This window comes from Rhinolophus sinicus, chromosome 5 (assembly GCF_057876585.1).
Source record: "Rhinolophus sinicus isolate RSI-liver-muscle chromosome 5, RSI-T2T, whole genome shotgun sequence".
NCBI lineage: Eukaryota > Metazoa > Chordata > Mammalia > Chiroptera > Rhinolophidae > Rhinolophus > Rhinolophus sinicus.
Genome location: NC_142505.1, coordinates 82740864 through 82757126, shown reverse-complemented (window position 1 = coordinate 82757126; position 16263 = coordinate 82740864). Strand labels below are relative to the sequence as shown.

Genomic DNA, 16263 nt, shown 5'->3' with positions numbered 1-16263 from the left:
AGCCAGTCAAAAAAAAAAAAAAGAAGTCTTGATCAGAATTCTTTGCCTTTTTCCTCTCTTCATGAAAATTCAGCTAAATATGAAAAGAAGGGGGGGGGGAATCTCACCAAAAGAGCCGGACTCAAACATCTCTATAAAATACTTTATGAATGAAAGGAAATATTCTCTTTTCCCTGATTAAGGATTCATGCATTTGATTCTCAGTTATACAAAATGATGCCATTTTAAACTAACTATACTTTAATGTATGAAGGCACGTCAATTTTAAATTCCTTTTTTCTTTGGGGAATTTTGAAAATCTTTGAGAAAACTTGAGTTCTGTTTGTTCTAATCACAAATATTAAAATAAACTTATTTTTTCCTGATCAACTTCTTTAATAAGGGACTAAATACTTTAATACTTAAAGTAAATTTTTCTATATGATTCAAAATAGCCATAAAATGTGATGTTGGGGTTGCTTACACATTTTATTCTTAATTGTAGCTCATTTAGACTTTCACAGTGATGTTGCTCTCTCCTCTTTAGAACTTCCTATTCTTATACATTTTCTTTTAGTTATACTATAGGAGGCAGAATGCTGATGTGGATGGAAAATGTTTATCCCAGAAGAACCATACATAATCCTAAATCATGTCAGGTTGAAATCTGAAGGAGGGCAGTAAGACAGGAAACAAACAAAAAGATTTCCCTTGTATATTAATTACCATGTAAATGCCAAATAGATATTAACTTTTTAAAAGCAGGATTGGCTGGGACACTACTTTTATCATAAAGCATATAGAGATACATGTACTTTCTTGAAACTAACAAAGGCCCTCAGGTTGATAACATTTACATCTCAGAATTTACCAACCAAATTGTCATAACATCAGATGCCTTACTACGTAATATTTCATACCAAATGAAAAAGCACAATCAGTTGTTCAAAATGCCTTACATTTAATTTGTTCTCAGTCATGAATACACTTTAAGCAAATCCAAGAGTAATTTTCCTATTAGCCTATATTTTTGTTCACTTTTGACCAATATAAGTACATACAGTTTTGAAATATTAATTGCAAATATCAAAACAGAAAATGAATTGAATGTGTTACTTTCGTTTTGGTACTATGTTCCTAAAAAGGTGGTGCACCTTAAAGATGGTACATATTAAAGAAAACACATTCTTATCTAGCCACAAACTTCATTAAACATAGACAAAGCTGCTTTAGGAGTATAATAAAGAATATTATCAGACTAAATTCAACAAGGTAAATTATAAGATTGGTGGTTTGGAATTCTCTCTACATTGTTTTGGATATAGAATTCAAAACGAGTTCCTTTAAGTAAACCTATTTGAAATCACCATTAAAAGATAACGAATTTATTTTTACTCACCTATTAGAAAACGTAAGCATTAAGACTGCACTGGTAAGATAGTAAGCAGATGAAAAAAGGAGAAAATGCAAAGATTAACTAACTAAATAGAAAGTAAAATCAATATATAAATAAAATGTTATATCAACTAAAGATTCTTGATTCTAAAAGAAAATACTCATAGCCAAGCAGTTACTTTTTGATTCTTCTGTTAATGAAACCTAAACTACTCTTGCAATTGGAATTTTGCATTAGTTTTGTTCTGCGTCTTGATCCAGACCATTGGGGAGAATCGGTTTGAGGAATTTGAACTCGCTGGTACCTGAGCCTCCCATCAGACACACCTCATACTGGTAGCTCTGGGAAAGGGTCCCAGTACCGCTGACATCCACCAGGTGGCCCGGGAAGTGGCCCTCGGGCACCGAGCAGCCACCCAACGAGGCGGCCCTGCCCCTCCTGCACAGCCGCACCGCAATGAACGCCAGCACCGAGAACAGGAAGAGCGACGACACCGACGCCAACGCGATGACCAGGTAGACCGTGAGCGGGTCGGCCTGGGCCGGGTCGGCCGCCGCTTCCGGGAGCGGCAGGTAGGGCTGCGAGAAGCCGTCCACCAGCAGCACGTGCAGCGTGACGCTGGCCGACAGCGGCGGCTCGCCATTGTCCTTGACCAGCACCACCAGCCTGTGCTTGGCCGCGTCGCGCTCGCTCAGCAGCCGCGCCGTGCGCACCTCGCCGTTGTGCGCCCACACGCCGAACAGCCCGGGCTCCGTGGCCTTGAGCAGCTGGTACGACAGCCAGGCGTTCTGGCCCGAGTCTCCGTCCACCGCCACCACCTTGCTCACCAGGTAGCCCGGCTCGGCCGCCCTGGGCACCAGCTCGGTGCAGGGCGCAGAGCCGTTCTGCAGCGGGTACAGCACGAAGGGCACGTTGTCGTTGGCGTCCAGCACCAGCACGCGCACCAGCGCCTGGCTGCTCAGCGCAGGGGAGCCGCGGTCCGTGGCGCCCACGCGGAACTCCAAGGCCTGCAGGGCCTCGTAATCCAGCGCCCTCAGGGCGAACAGCTGCCCGTTGTCGGCGTTGATGGACACCAGGGAGGCCAGGGGCAGGTGCGGGTCCTGTGGCGGCAGCAGCGAGTAGGTGACCTGGGCGTTGGCGCCCGCGTCTCTGTCGGTGGCGCTGACGCTGCCTATGTGCAGGGCGGGGCTGTTGTTCTCGCGGACGAACAGGGTGTAGGAGGTTTGGGTGAAGGCCGGGGCGTTGTCGTTGACGTCGGAGACCAGCACGGTTATGTTGTGCTGGGTTTTCAGCCTGGGTGTCCCCAAGTCGGTGACGGTGATGGTGATGTTGTACTCGGCTCTACTCTCTCTGTCCAACGCTCCTTGGGACACTAGGGTATAAAAATTCTCTACGGATGATTTCAGGAGGAAGGGGAGATCGTTCTCAATGGAACACATCATTCTCCCATTGTCTCCCGAGTCTAGATCGGAAACACTGAAAACGGCCACCACTGTGTCTGGCGAGTTTTCCGGGATAGGACTTGTAATTGACGACAAAGTCAGTTCTGGTGGGTTATCATTCACATCAACCACCTGAATTATCACTGTCGATTTTCCCGAAAGACCTCCGCCATCCTTGGCTTCTATGTCGACTTCATAAGTATTAATCGCCTCAAAATTCAAGTATTTGACTAGTTGGATATCACCAGTAATTGGATTTAGTTGAAAAGTTTTGCGAATTTCTTCAGAAACATGAAAAAATGCATATGATATTGTTCCAAAATTTCCTGTATCTAAATCAGAAGCTGAGACAGTGACAATAACAGAGTTAAGGGGGCTGTTCTCTAGAACTTGAACCTCATAGAGAGACTGTGTAAATTCTGGGGCGTTGTCATTTATGTCTAAGACCAGGATGTGGATCTGGACAGTCCCAGACCTGGGCGGTGACCCGCCATCCAGCGCTGTGACGGTTAAACTGAGCTCGGGCTGCTCCTCACGGTCCAGCGTTTTGTCCAGTACTAGTTCTGGGTACTTCTTTCCATCCCTACGACTGCGTGTGAGAACGTGGAAATGGGAATTAGGAGTGATCGTGTAGTTTTGGAGACTGTTTCTTTCCACATCCAAGTCCTCAGCATTTCCCAAAGGAATTACTGTTCCTGGTGGAGTGCTTTCTAGGATTTTCAGCTGCATTTCATTTTCAAAGAATACTGGAGAATGGTCATTTACGTCTATGACCTGGAGCTCATTTGTAATAAACTGCAAAGGGTTTTGCAGTAAAATCTGAAAATACAGTATACATGGCTCTGTGGGGCCGCATAGCTCTTCCCGGTCCAATTTCTCATGCAGGAGCAAATCACCGGTCTGATGGTTGAGCTGAAAATACTGTTTGTTCCCTTTAGACACAACTTGGGCCCCCCTAGCGGCCAGTTCCCCTACACTCATGCCCAGATCCTTTGCTAGGTTGGCTATTAAAAAGCCCCTCTCTTTCTCCTCAGCTACAGAGTAGCGTCTCGATTCGGACCCAGCCAGAGACCCACCCAGTAAAACAAAGAGAAACAGGACTTGCCTTTGTCTAAGAAACCGCTTCCCTCCGGCCTCCATTTCACTTTCTGCCATGTTCTTCCAAGAAATATTGCCACCCTGAGCCTCCGATAGCACTGGGAAACGCAGTCTTTTGCCTCCCAACCTTTGAAGAAGGTCTAGCGAATAATCCCTTCTAGGGCTCAGATTTGCTTGCTTAAACATCTGCCCATGCTCAGAATCCCTAGTTTACCGCACAGGATCAGTGCGTTACTGAGTACGCACGCTGTCTGTGGTTTAATTCTCCTTCTTAGTCAACAGCGCCACCATGCGTTCGCTAGGAGTTTCAAACTCTTGGAGAAAGTGTTTTGTTTGGGGTTTCTTTTTTGTTATTGTTTCGATATTTTTAATCACTTACTCCCCTTACTAAACCCAGCTGACGCTACTGAAGGAGTTTCTTGTGTTATTCGAATTAAATGAACACAACCTAGGGAAATTAAATGTACTGTCATCTACAAGAAGTGACGGTCCCTGGTAGAGTCCTTATTTATATGATTTTACGGAAGTGGATACCTGCTAGGGCTACTTCTCCCATCTATAATTATTACACATAAATTTTAAAAGATTTTGCTCTAAATGGTGACGTGCTTAATTATCCTATTTATTATTTTCTAGATTTTGTAAAATGTTCATGAGTTGCTTTTATAGTAAGGAAAAAATACTATGAAAAAACGACCTCGTGCAAGGTGATAAAAATTATAATAGATCATGACAGGGGGGTATATCTAGAGATCACAAATGCCTCATTCCTTCCACATTTTCACACTCACTCAAGGAATACAGAGCTTTCTCCTCTTATTTCACAGTAATTTTACAATTATTAGTTTCAACTGTGTTAACTGTATTAACTATTTCATCAGCATAACTGCATTTCATCTGTGGAAACAGATGTTTGTTGAGTTTGTAGAAGTTAGGCATATAGTGGTAACAAGACAGAAATATATACCTTATACTGTTTTCCATCTAATGGGGTGCACAGATTTTAAACAGGTGTTCAAACAAACACTGTAAAAATGCTATATAGGAAATTTACTGAGTGCACTTGAAAGTATGAGATAGGGGGGCCTAACTTAATGGTAGGTGAGAAAGTGTTCCCAAAGATGTGCCATTTAATCTGAAACATGAAGGATGAGAAATTTGGCAGCCTAAGACTGTAGAATTCCATATATGAGAAACTGATATGTAAAGGCCCTAAGACAGTGAAGCATAGCTATTCTAGGTAGTGAAGGAAGGGCAGTGTACTCAAAACTTAGTGTCTCAAGAGTAAGTGGGAAGAGTGGTAAACTGGGGCCAAATAATGGTGCTTGGATTTTAGTCTAAGAATAAAAGGAAGCTATTGCAAGGTTTTAAGCACAGAAATGAAACAACACAAATATCGTGTTCAATCTAGCGTCTTCAAAATTATCAGGAATGTTACACAAAGGCTCATCTATTAACTTTACTCTTAATATTAGTGATACTTAAAAGAATAGCAATTACACTTCTATATATTATCTTATTTGATCAGAATTGCAAGCTATTGAAATAGCTGTTATTATTTTGTGGGGAAAGAAATTATGTGACTTATCCAAGATCTTACAGGTAATAAGTTAGTTAATCAGAGTGCACTATACCATGCGGTGCTCTATACCACTGCTAATCTCAAAATCATACCTTTTAAATTTGTATTATAATTTTAATAGCATAGCTCATTCAAATATACATTAAATGACATAAAATTTTAAAGATAGGCTGAAGAACATTAAGAATTAAAATTGTTTTAATGTATGGACCAGAAATTGAGATGCAAGAAATAAACTTGGATGAATCATTTAGGGAATTACAAAAGGAAATTTAAGTTACAAAATAGAAAACACAACTTCCCTATTTGTATTCCTTAAGCTAGTGGGCAGGAGAGGAGATTCAAACTAAACAGGAAGAGAAAAAGGAAAAATATGTTGAAGGAAAGAGACATCAGAGATTGATAACTGCACAGTTTGAACAGCAGTGATAAGTTCTATTAATAATCAAGAATTATATATCATTCATTATACATCAAAGAGCACCTACTTCCAGCAAAATTTTGTCCTCTAAGTATTTTAATGTATTTAAATATATATATATATCTCACAGGTGAAATAAAGACACTTCTCTCTTTCAATCAGTCATTCAAAATTTTTATTAAGAACCCTATAATATTCAAGTCATTGTGCTAATCATGCAATAAATGGGGATCTATTTAGAAACATAACTCAAGTACCTAAAAAGAAAAAAGCATTGAAAAGTAAGAAACTGAAAGGGGAAAATAGAAGTAGTCAGTGTAACTGTTGGTGGGATTGCAGATTGGTGCAGCCACTATGGAAGTCAGTATGGAGGTATCTCAGAAAACTGGAAATGGAACTACCTTATGACCCAGCAATTCCACTCTTAGGTATCTATCCAGAGAAATCCAAGATGCTAATTTGAAAAAATACGTGCACCCCTATGTTTATTACAGTGCTATTTACAATAGCCAAAACTTGGAAACAACCGAAATGCCCATCGGTAGACGACTAGATTAAGAAACTGTGGTACACTTATACAATGGAGTATTACTCGGCTATAAAGAATGAAATCTTACTATTTGCAATTAGATAGATAGACCTAGAGAACATTATGCTTAGTGAAATAAATCAGTCAGAGAAAGACAAATACCATATGATCTCATTTATATGTGGAAACTAAAGATCTGAACAAATGAGCAAAGTAAACAGAAATAGTCTCAGAGATATAGAGGAAAAACTGATGGTTGCTAGAAGGGAGGGGGGTGGGGATGAGGAAGAAAGGGAAGGGACTAGACAGTGTAAATTGGTAACTACAATATTGGCACAGGGATATGAAAGATAGTTTAGGGAATATAATCAATAATGTTGTAAAGATTTTGTAGGGTGTCAGATGGGAACGTGTCTTATTAGGGAGACCACTTCATGAATGGTGTAAATGCTTGACCACTGCACTGTACACCTGAAGCTGAAGTTGAATAATATTATATGTCAACTATAATTTCATATATATATATATATATATATATATATATATATATATATATATATATAGTCACAGGATATGGAGTACAGCATAAGGAATAGAGTCAATGGAATTGTAACAGCTATATACGATGTCAGAGGGCAATAGATTGGGGGAGGGGTTATCACTTTGTGAGGGGTGAAATGTCTATTGCATTGTTTTGTACACCTGAAGCTACATTTTTAAAAAAAGTAGTGCAAAAAAAAAAAAGGAATGATCAAACAGACCAAGATAAATATTTTCCCCACAGGCTTATTTCCAATGGAATCATTCATACTTCAGAAAATTTTGGAAAATGCAATACCAAACTACATTTGAAGTTTCTTAAATGTGGTCAAGGATAAAAACATATATTCCCTAAAATCTTTTGGATTTTAATTAAATGCTCAAAGTTAATAGTTTCGAATAATGAAACCAGATTTTTTTAAAGGGTAGATTGAAATAAAAAGAGGTTTACATTTTTTTGAAACAGAAAATATGAAGAATTAGTATGTCTTTGAAAATGCCTGGACATATGCTGTGTATTTTTAAGTATATTTTAGAATATTAGTGATTGGTTTATTGAAAACCTAATGTGGACGGTTTGTGGAATCTAACAGTCTAGGTTCTCACTCACAATCTCTAAAGAATCATAATTTTTGGAAGTATATATTTAGAAAAATGTGAGAGTGCTTTGTTTTTTCATTAATATACCTATGTTGATTTTACCCAATGTGACTTCACAGATTAAAGTTATACTATACAAACACAAATATTCTGGGCAGAAAAAAGAGAATAACCACATGTAGTGATAATAAACATTAAAAAATGTAGGACTGCAAAATTACCTAGGTACTGGGGAAGGTGAATTTGGAAAAGGGTATGCTAATTCAAAAATTTAGACTTTTGGAAAACCAAAATTTTCTTCATACTTTAAATCGAATTAAAGTACAGGGACACTAATCACCAATAAGAATACAAAGATAATTTGCATTCATTATACCACAAAGCAACACATTTGGAAACACCATGCACTGAATTGAAAAGAGATATTTACATTTCAAATAAAAAGAAGCAACCACCCTAAGCGAAACAGTTAAAAAGGATTTCCCACAAATTAACAGACTGGGCTCATTAGACCCTTACTGATTCTTAACTGAATTCAAAGCAATCCCTGAAACTGGGGTTTGCTTCACTAACCCTCTCCTCACCCTGAACAAGGAAGTTGGGGACAATCGGTTTGAGGAACTTGAACTCGTTGGTACCTGAGCCTCCCATCAGACACACCTCATACTGGTAGCTCTGGGACAAGGTCCCGGTGCCGGCGACGTCCACCAGGTGGCCCGGAAAGTGGCCCTCGGGCATCGAGCAGCCACCCAATGCGGCGGCCCTACCCCTCCTGCACAGCCGCACCGCGATGAACGCCAGCACCGAGAACAGGAAGAGCGACGACACCGACGCCAACGCGATGACCAGGTAGACCGTGAGCGGGTCGGCCTGGGCCGGGTCGGCCGCCGCTTCCGGGAGCAGCAGGTAGGGCTGCGAGAAGCCGTCCACCAGCAGCACGTGCAGCGTGACGCTGGCCGACAGCGGCGGCTCGCCATTGTCCTTGACCAGCACCACCAGCCTGTGCTTGGCCGCGTCGCGCTCGCTCAGCAGCCGCGCCGTGCGCACCTCGCCGTTGTGCGCCCACACGCCGAACAGCCCGGGCTCCGTGGCCTTGAGCAGCTGGTACGACAGCCAGGCGTTCTGGCCCGAGTCTCCGTCCACCGCCACCACCTTGCTCACCAGGTAGCCCGGCTCGGCCGCCCTGGGCACCAGCTCGGTGCAGGGCGCAGAGCCGTTCTGCAGCGGGTACAGCACGAAGGGCACGTTGTCGTTGGCGTCCAGCACCAGCACGCGCACCAGCGCCTGGCTGCTCAGCGCAGGGGAGCCGCGGTCCGTGGCGCCCACGCGGAACTCCAAGGCCTGCAGGGCCTCGTAATCCAGCGCCCTCAGCGCGAACAGCTGCCCGTTGTCGGCGTTGATGGACACCAGGGCGGCCAGGGGCAGGTGCGGGTCCTGTGGCGGCAGCAGCGAGTAGGTGACCTGGGCGTTGGCGCCCGCGTCTCTGTCGGTGGCGCTGACGCTGCCTATGTGCAGGGCGGGGCTGTTGTTCTCGCGGACGAACAGGGTGTAGGAGGTTTGGGTGAAGGCCGGGGCGTTGTCGTTGACGTCGGAGACCAACACTGTTATGTTGTGCTGGGTTTTCAACCTGGGGGTCCCCAAGTCGGTGACGGTGATGGTGATGTTGTACTCGGCCTGGCTCTCTCTGTCCAGGACTGTGTTTGTCACGAGCGTGTAAAAATTCTCAACAGAAGGTTTAAGGAAGAAAGGAAGATCATCTTGGATGGAGCAAACCATCCTTCCATTGTCTCCTGAGTCAGGATCTGAAACTCTGAATACAGCGATTATGGTCTCCTGCAAGTTTTCTGGGATTTCATTGGTAAGTGTTGACATGATCAGTTCCGGAGGGTTGTCATTCAAATCCATCACTTGGACAAACACCACACAACTTCCAGAAAGACCCCCACCATCTGTCGCCTGAATATTTAATGTATAAGTCTGAATGGATTCGAAATCCAGTTTCTGTCTTAAAAGGAGTTCTCCCGATTTTGCATTTATTTGAAAAGTTTTGCGAATATCTTCAGAGGCTTGGGAAAATACGTAAGATATTTCTCCATAGGCTCCAATGTCTAAATCTCTAGCAGAGACAATGGCAACCTGGGATCCAATGGGGCTGTTTTCCGGGACCTGCACCTCATAGAGCAACTTCGCAAACTCGGGGGCGTTATCATTGATATCCAAGACTTCAACGCGGACCAGGGCGGTGCCAGACCTGGGTGGAGTCCCGCCATCCAGCGCTGTGAGGGTTAACCTGATCTCAGGCTGTTTCTCGCGATCCAGCGCTTTGTCCAGCACCAGCTGTGGTAATATTATGCCGTCGGGACTGTCTTGTAATTTAAGATGGAAATGGGAATTGGGACTGACTGTGTAACTTTGGAGACTGTTGCTTCCTACATCTAAGTCCTGGGCACGTTCTATTAGGAAAGCAGTTCCGGGGGTGATACTTTCAGAAATTTTCAAAATTATTTCTTTGTCTAGGAAAACCGGGGAATGATCATTTATGTCCCTAATCCGTAGCTCGGCCTGAAAAAACTCCAGGGGATTTTCCAATAAAACCTGGAAAGGTAGCACACAGGGCTCGGTAGGACCGCACAGCTCCTCCCGGTCCAGTTTCTCATTTAACAACAAATCCCCGGTCTGCCTATCGAAGTGCAAAAGCACTTTTTTCCCTTTGGAAACGACCTGGGGCCCCCGCGCAGCTAACTCATCTACCTCCAGCCCCAGGTCTTTTAACAAATTGGCCACAAAGGAGCCACTCTCCATTTCCTCTGCCACTGGATAGTGCCTAGGCGCGGAACCAGCTCGAGCTATGCCTAGCAAAACAAAGAATATTAAGACTTGCCTTTGTTTCTGAAAGCGTTCCTTTCCTTCTCCGGCCTCCATCGCCTTCTTGTCTCCCAGCAAACCTGACCCAGCTCCGGCTCCCGTTGTCGCTGACTCTGTTTCCCAGTGTCTCCCAAATCCTGGGATAAGTGGAGACGCCTAGGGCCCAGATTTCCCGGAGCCACCGCCTTCGAAAGCCTCCCCTTCCTGCTTGCTTCTCTATATGAGCATCTGGTTCAAGAAGGACGGACTGGTGGCTTTCTTCCTTCTACTTCTAATGCTGCAGCGCCACCCTGCGTCCTTTCCGAGTGTTTACTTTCTCCAAAACAGAAAATCCCAATCCTTTCTGAGTGATGGAAATCTAAATGGAGTATTTTCGAGAAGTATCTCTCAAGGCTTAACTGCGTTTCGAAGGGCTTTTTCATTGTATCCACAACGACAAGGCAAACATAGACTAATTTCCGTTCCAGTTCCCTCACAGTCCTAGGCAGTTCTTTTGAAACTGGAAAAAAACCAACTTCAGAAACTGGAAGGGAGTAACTTCAGTCCTAGCATGAAAAGCGGCTTTGACTAGGCAGTTCCCAGCTTTTATCCAGAGCTCAGGCAATCGCGTATCTCCGTGGTAGTTAGGTTACCATCCTCACATTCAAGTTAACGGAAAAGTAGAGAGACCCAGGAAAAGCACAAAATTCATGAAAACATTCTCATGGCCACTGAAATATTCTCCTCACTCATATTTCTCTCTCGCACTGCTCCCACTTCACATTTTCCTGGAATCTGATGCATTTGAGCCATATGAAAATATCCAAACATATTTGGATAATTCTTCTTGTGAATATGTCAATATTTTTATTTTCCTTTCTAACAGATAAGAACATTTTTTACATAACTTCAGTTATCGCATCTAAATGGCCAATGTCAATAATTTCATAATATCAGATATCCAGTAAATATTGAAATTTTTTCAATTATTTCTTAAATGTCTTTTTAGAGATAATTTGTTAAATCCGTGCCAAAGTATGTTGCGGTTTGTTGTTAGGTTTTTAAAGTTTCTGTCGTTTGTGTTTTTAAAAAATATTTGATAAAAATAAATGAGTTAAGCAAAAAAGTCATAGTGGAAACTTAAATGCATATTGCTTAGTGAAAGAAGCCTGACATTCTGGAAAAGGCAAAAGTACAGACACATTAAAATTATCAGTGGTTGCTAAGGGGAAGAGGGAAGAAAATCAAGAGGTGAAACGGGGGATTTGGGGAACACTAAAACTTTTCTTTATGATACTGAAATGGTAGATACATTACTATGCATTTGTCAAAACCCATAGAATGTACAACCCAAAGAGTAAACCCTAATGTAAACTACAGTCTTTAGTTAATAATAGTGGATCAATATAGATTCATCAATTGTAATAAATATACCACATTAATGCAAGATGCTAATACTAGGGGAAACCATGAATGGGAGAAAGTGGGTATATGGGAACTTTCTGTACTATTTGCTCAATTTTCTGTAAAACCTAAAACTGCTCCAAAAAATAAAGTCTATTAATTAAATATATGTATTGAGAAATGTTTCAATATACTGTATGGAAAATTTAAAAAGAACTATACAAACATAATTCTATCCTAGTTGAAAATTTAAAAATTATTTATGTTTTGTCATATTTGTCATACAGATTTGATCTACCTGTATATTTTATTCTACACACACATATCCCTTTTTTTTGCTGACCCACTTGAAAATCACTTGAAGACATCATACTTCACATCTAAATATTTCATCAGGCATTTCTCAAGTATAAGGACTTTATCCCACATAATCATAATGCTGCTATCACACTTAACAAAATTAACAATAATTCCACAATATTATCTAAAATCCAGTCCCTATGAAATCTCTTTAATTATCTTTCCATTATCCTTCCCTAATTTTCAACTTTGATAAGAATATTCATTCTTTTTTTATTAGTTTCAGGTGTACAAAACAATGTAATGGTTAGACATTTACACCCCTTACAAAGTGATAACCCCCCTCCCCCATATTCACTCTTGAGTTCCTTTTACAAATGCACTTACTTTCTTAACTACCTGTTATAAGAAATGTATTAGAAAAAAATTTTTTAACTAAGTTTCATGATTTTATTGGGTGATACATCTATGTATTCTAGAAAAGGCCCCCATCTTTTATATTGAATTTTTTGAAGTATCCAGACCACTTGTCTTGTAGGATGTTCTACATTCTGAATTTGTCTGATTGTTTCCTCATGGTGTCTTTTAACCTGTTCCTCTATCCCCTGTATTTCCAGAAAACTGGAATGGATGATTTATTAAGTGTAACAATGATATAACACTTTTAAACCTCTCATTTACTTTTTGTAATTGGGTTAAAAAAAATCGGGCAGTCACAGGTTCCCTTTCTTAACACTTTGAAAATAAATGCCTACTTGTATTGGTATTATTTTTGTTTTTCATAATTATTACTTTCATATTAATATTATAACAAGTAAAAATATTTTAATTCATTGATATTGAGCATTTAAAACAATTCATCCAGGTGAATAAGACCAAAGACCCAAGTCTTTAAAAACAGCTCTTTATACATGCTGCAAAACTTAATTAAAGTCAGAAATAGATGTAGTGACAATCACTTACATCATAAAGGTAAATAATGACTGGTAGATCACTTGAGATTTTACATTTAACTAATATTGTTAATATGTAAATACGATTATTTCCTTTGACAGATTCTCTGAATTAAAGCAGTTATGTGAATTTGGGGATAACATAAAGGAGAGGAAAGTATAAAATACGAAGAAAATTACAAAAACTAGCACCTATCACAAGTTTAAGAATTGAAAACTTAATATTTAAGACATTTTAGGGGGAAAAAATACTCAAGAACACATTAGGTTTTGTTGTGCAAAAGAATTTTTAAACCTCTCATGCTGAGTCATAAGTGTTCTCACAATTCATTAGATTTCACCCTTCTTTCAGATTCAATGCTTTTCATACATTTAGAAATTAATATAAGCTCTCTTTTTTCAGAGATTATAGAACAAGTACCAATACTTTATATTTTTAGATGGTTACCAGATTTCAGTGCATTATATCTACTATGTTATTTTAAATCATTTAAGCTCTTAAACCTTGATGAGAGTTCACATTCCTTCCTGAGTACCCTTTACATGCTCTTATTTCCTTAATCTCCTTTAATAAGTAATCATATATATTAGAATTAGAATATACCATATTAAAATATAAATAAAATATTTATATTATGTATTTATAAGTAATTGTAGAGATATCATCCACACTACTGACCCTTTTTCAAAAAAGAAATCTTCGGTCCTCCACTGGCCTTCAGCCCACAAACTAGCTTTACTCACTGAGCAATCAGAGGGCAAAAGAAAGAGGGGTTTTTCAGTGACCTTCCACTGAAACCCTGCAGGAAATAATGAGAAATATTCTAGCATAGGAAGGGAGTGTTCTAGTAATTTTTAATCTTAGGGTGGAAATTGTGGACCTGTGGTAACACTCAATTTGCCTTTTTTGCCTTACTAAGGATACAAATAAATAAGTTTTCCATAATCTATCAAGATATACATTCCACAAAGCTCAAGCAAGCTGGATTCCAAAATATAGGTAATTCAAGCAGGGGAAATAAAGGTGTTGTTTATTCTCTTCCCCCAGTACAAACAAGCAACTAATGGTTTTGAAAGAGACACTTGCATAAGAATCTTGGCATTTTTCGTTTAAGGAGTATCATCATAGCCTATTAGTACAAACTGTTTCCTTGAAAAAAAAGTCTTGACCAGACATTGCCATGGTTCTAGCCTGATCTGAGTATATACAAATTGTTTTGCCAATCCATACTACATGACATTTCCTTTGACTATATTGGAGAATTAATTGTTAAAGAAAGAATTATTTTTGATGTTTAATAAATAAGAAAACTTACTAAAAATCAGAAAATACAAATTTAGCATTGCAATAAATGAGCTACATAGCAACTCAGTAGATTACGCCTTAAAAATGTAAGAGACATTTATTTCTACCAATTACTTTTTCCCCTGTACAGATGACCCTTGAACAATGTAGATTTAAACTGAGTGGGTCTACTTACATGAGGACTTTTTTCCAATAAATACCTATACTGTTCTTGATCCATGATTGGGAGTCCACAGATATGGAGGACCAACTGTATGCATTGATCTACACTATTTTATATAGGGGACTTGAGCATCCACAGATTTTGGTATCTTCTGGGGTCCTGGAACCAATCCCCCATGGATAACAAGGGACAGCTTAAGTTTTGGGGGAGTCAAAAGTTACAAAGGGATTTTTACTGCACGGGGGTCAATGCCTCTAACCCCTGCATTGTTCAAGGGACAACTGTAGTTTTATATCTGTATTTGATTTTGTGTCATCAAAAATCATCACGAGTTCTTTTCAAATAAAAAACAACTACATAATATTAATCAAATAAATAGTTACTTGAATTTAATTGATGGAGACCAATCCTGCTGAAAAGTAGACTATCATAATTTATCAGTCATCATCTATGAAGTTCAAGAAAAGCAAAAGATGACTTCAAAATAAATACTCATAGTCTGACCTTCCCTGGGAAGTTATAAAGACTATCATTTTATCTATAGATCTAGGATGAGTTTTTTCTTGTTACGCTTCAGGATATCTACTAGGATAGTCTACACAAAGTCTTAGAGGTAACTTACCTTTGGTAGATCAAAGGAAGATCAAAGAAAATTAGGTATGAGCAGAAAAAATTGCATTTCTTTTCTGTACTTAACAATAAAGAGGCTGCTGCCTTTCTAAACAATGAACTTTGTGAAGTAAATAAAAGGAAAATAGCTAAGGCATCAGTATTTGTTGACTATAAATTAACAATTATTTATGTTTCAGAAGAAAACACTACTGAAGTTAGAGCCATAAAACAAGAACTATAATGTTATTTAGAAAGGAGATGTTTTCTTCTACTTCTTACCTAGAGCCCAAAAGCAAGAATGCAAAGGATGATAGTTGTCTCTACCTATTGTCTTGTTTTCAGCTTCTAGGAACCTAATTTCATTGGCGATAAAGTGACGTTGCATGTATATCTCTTCTCTCTGTCCTGCGTTAGATTGGCAGAATATGTTTAACATTCAATGAAAAGGAAACTCTGGAAGAAAGGGTCAAAGCATTTTCTTTTTATTCCTGAGTCCTGAAATTATAATCCTTAAAGAGGTGAAGATTCTAGGACGAGCAGATACGTATCAACATGACCAGTTCTGTGGAATTATCACCCAACATCCTTCTCATAAAGATATTTCTGAAACTATTTCCGCTGTGACTTGCCTCAGTATTTGCCACATAGCCATGAAATTCTTGATAATTTTCTTGCAGTGGATGTTTATAATGCACAGGTATGAGCGGTATTTAAAATGTTTGGTGAGTATTCTCCAGAAGTTAGAGAATTCAGTGAGCCTGAAGAATTCACCCAGCCATTTCTTAATTATTAACTGAGACTATGTCTTCAGCTGAAACTTCAACAACTCGATTGCTGAGGGGCATGCATCTCACGGGTTGTCACTGATTGTTGCAATTTGGACCTTGGGAGGTGCCCGAGGAGTGTTGACACCTACCATTCCTTTCTGTGAGAGTCAAACTTACCTTAATTCAGCGATTTTCCCTCAGGAATGGGCAAATTACTTACCCTTACAGCGCACATTATTGTGAAAATGGAAATTAAACTGTGTAGTTTTCAATGATGAAAAATTCACCAAAATCTCACGCATGTTCCCAGTGTACGTTCTGGAACAT

General features: G+C 39.9%; 2 protein-coding genes across 2 annotated transcripts; both read right to left on the bottom strand.

Annotated features, from left to right (window-relative positions):
• Positions 1–918: 918 nt before the first annotated feature.
• LOC141567276 (protocadherin beta-3) lies at positions 919–5937 on the bottom strand. The gene has a single exon (XM_074313663.2). It carries the CDS (start codon positions 4099–4101, stop codon positions 1609–1611), a length of 2493 nt encoding a protein of 830 aa, XP_074169764.2. The 5' UTR covers positions 4102–5937; the 3' UTR covers positions 919–1608.
• A 139-nt stretch (positions 5938–6076) lies between these two features.
• Positions 6077–12448, bottom strand: LOC109451077 (protocadherin beta-2). The gene has a single exon (XM_074313664.2). The coding sequence runs from the start codon at positions 10507–10509 to the stop codon at positions 8113–8115; it is 2397 nt and encodes a 798-aa protein (XP_074169765.2). The 5' UTR covers positions 10510–12448; the 3' UTR covers positions 6077–8112.
• Positions 12449–16263: the final 3815 nt, after the last annotated feature.

Bases quoted from the DNA above. Each gene is read 5' to 3' on its own strand.
- LOC141567276 (XM_074313663.2), bottom strand. From the start codon at position 4,101: ATGTTTAAGCAAGCAAATCTGAGCCCTAGAAGGGATTATTCGCTAGAC.
- LOC109451077 (XM_074313664.2), bottom strand. From the start codon at position 10,509: ATGGAGGCCGGAGAAGGAAAGGAACGCTTTCAGAAACAAAGGCAAGTC.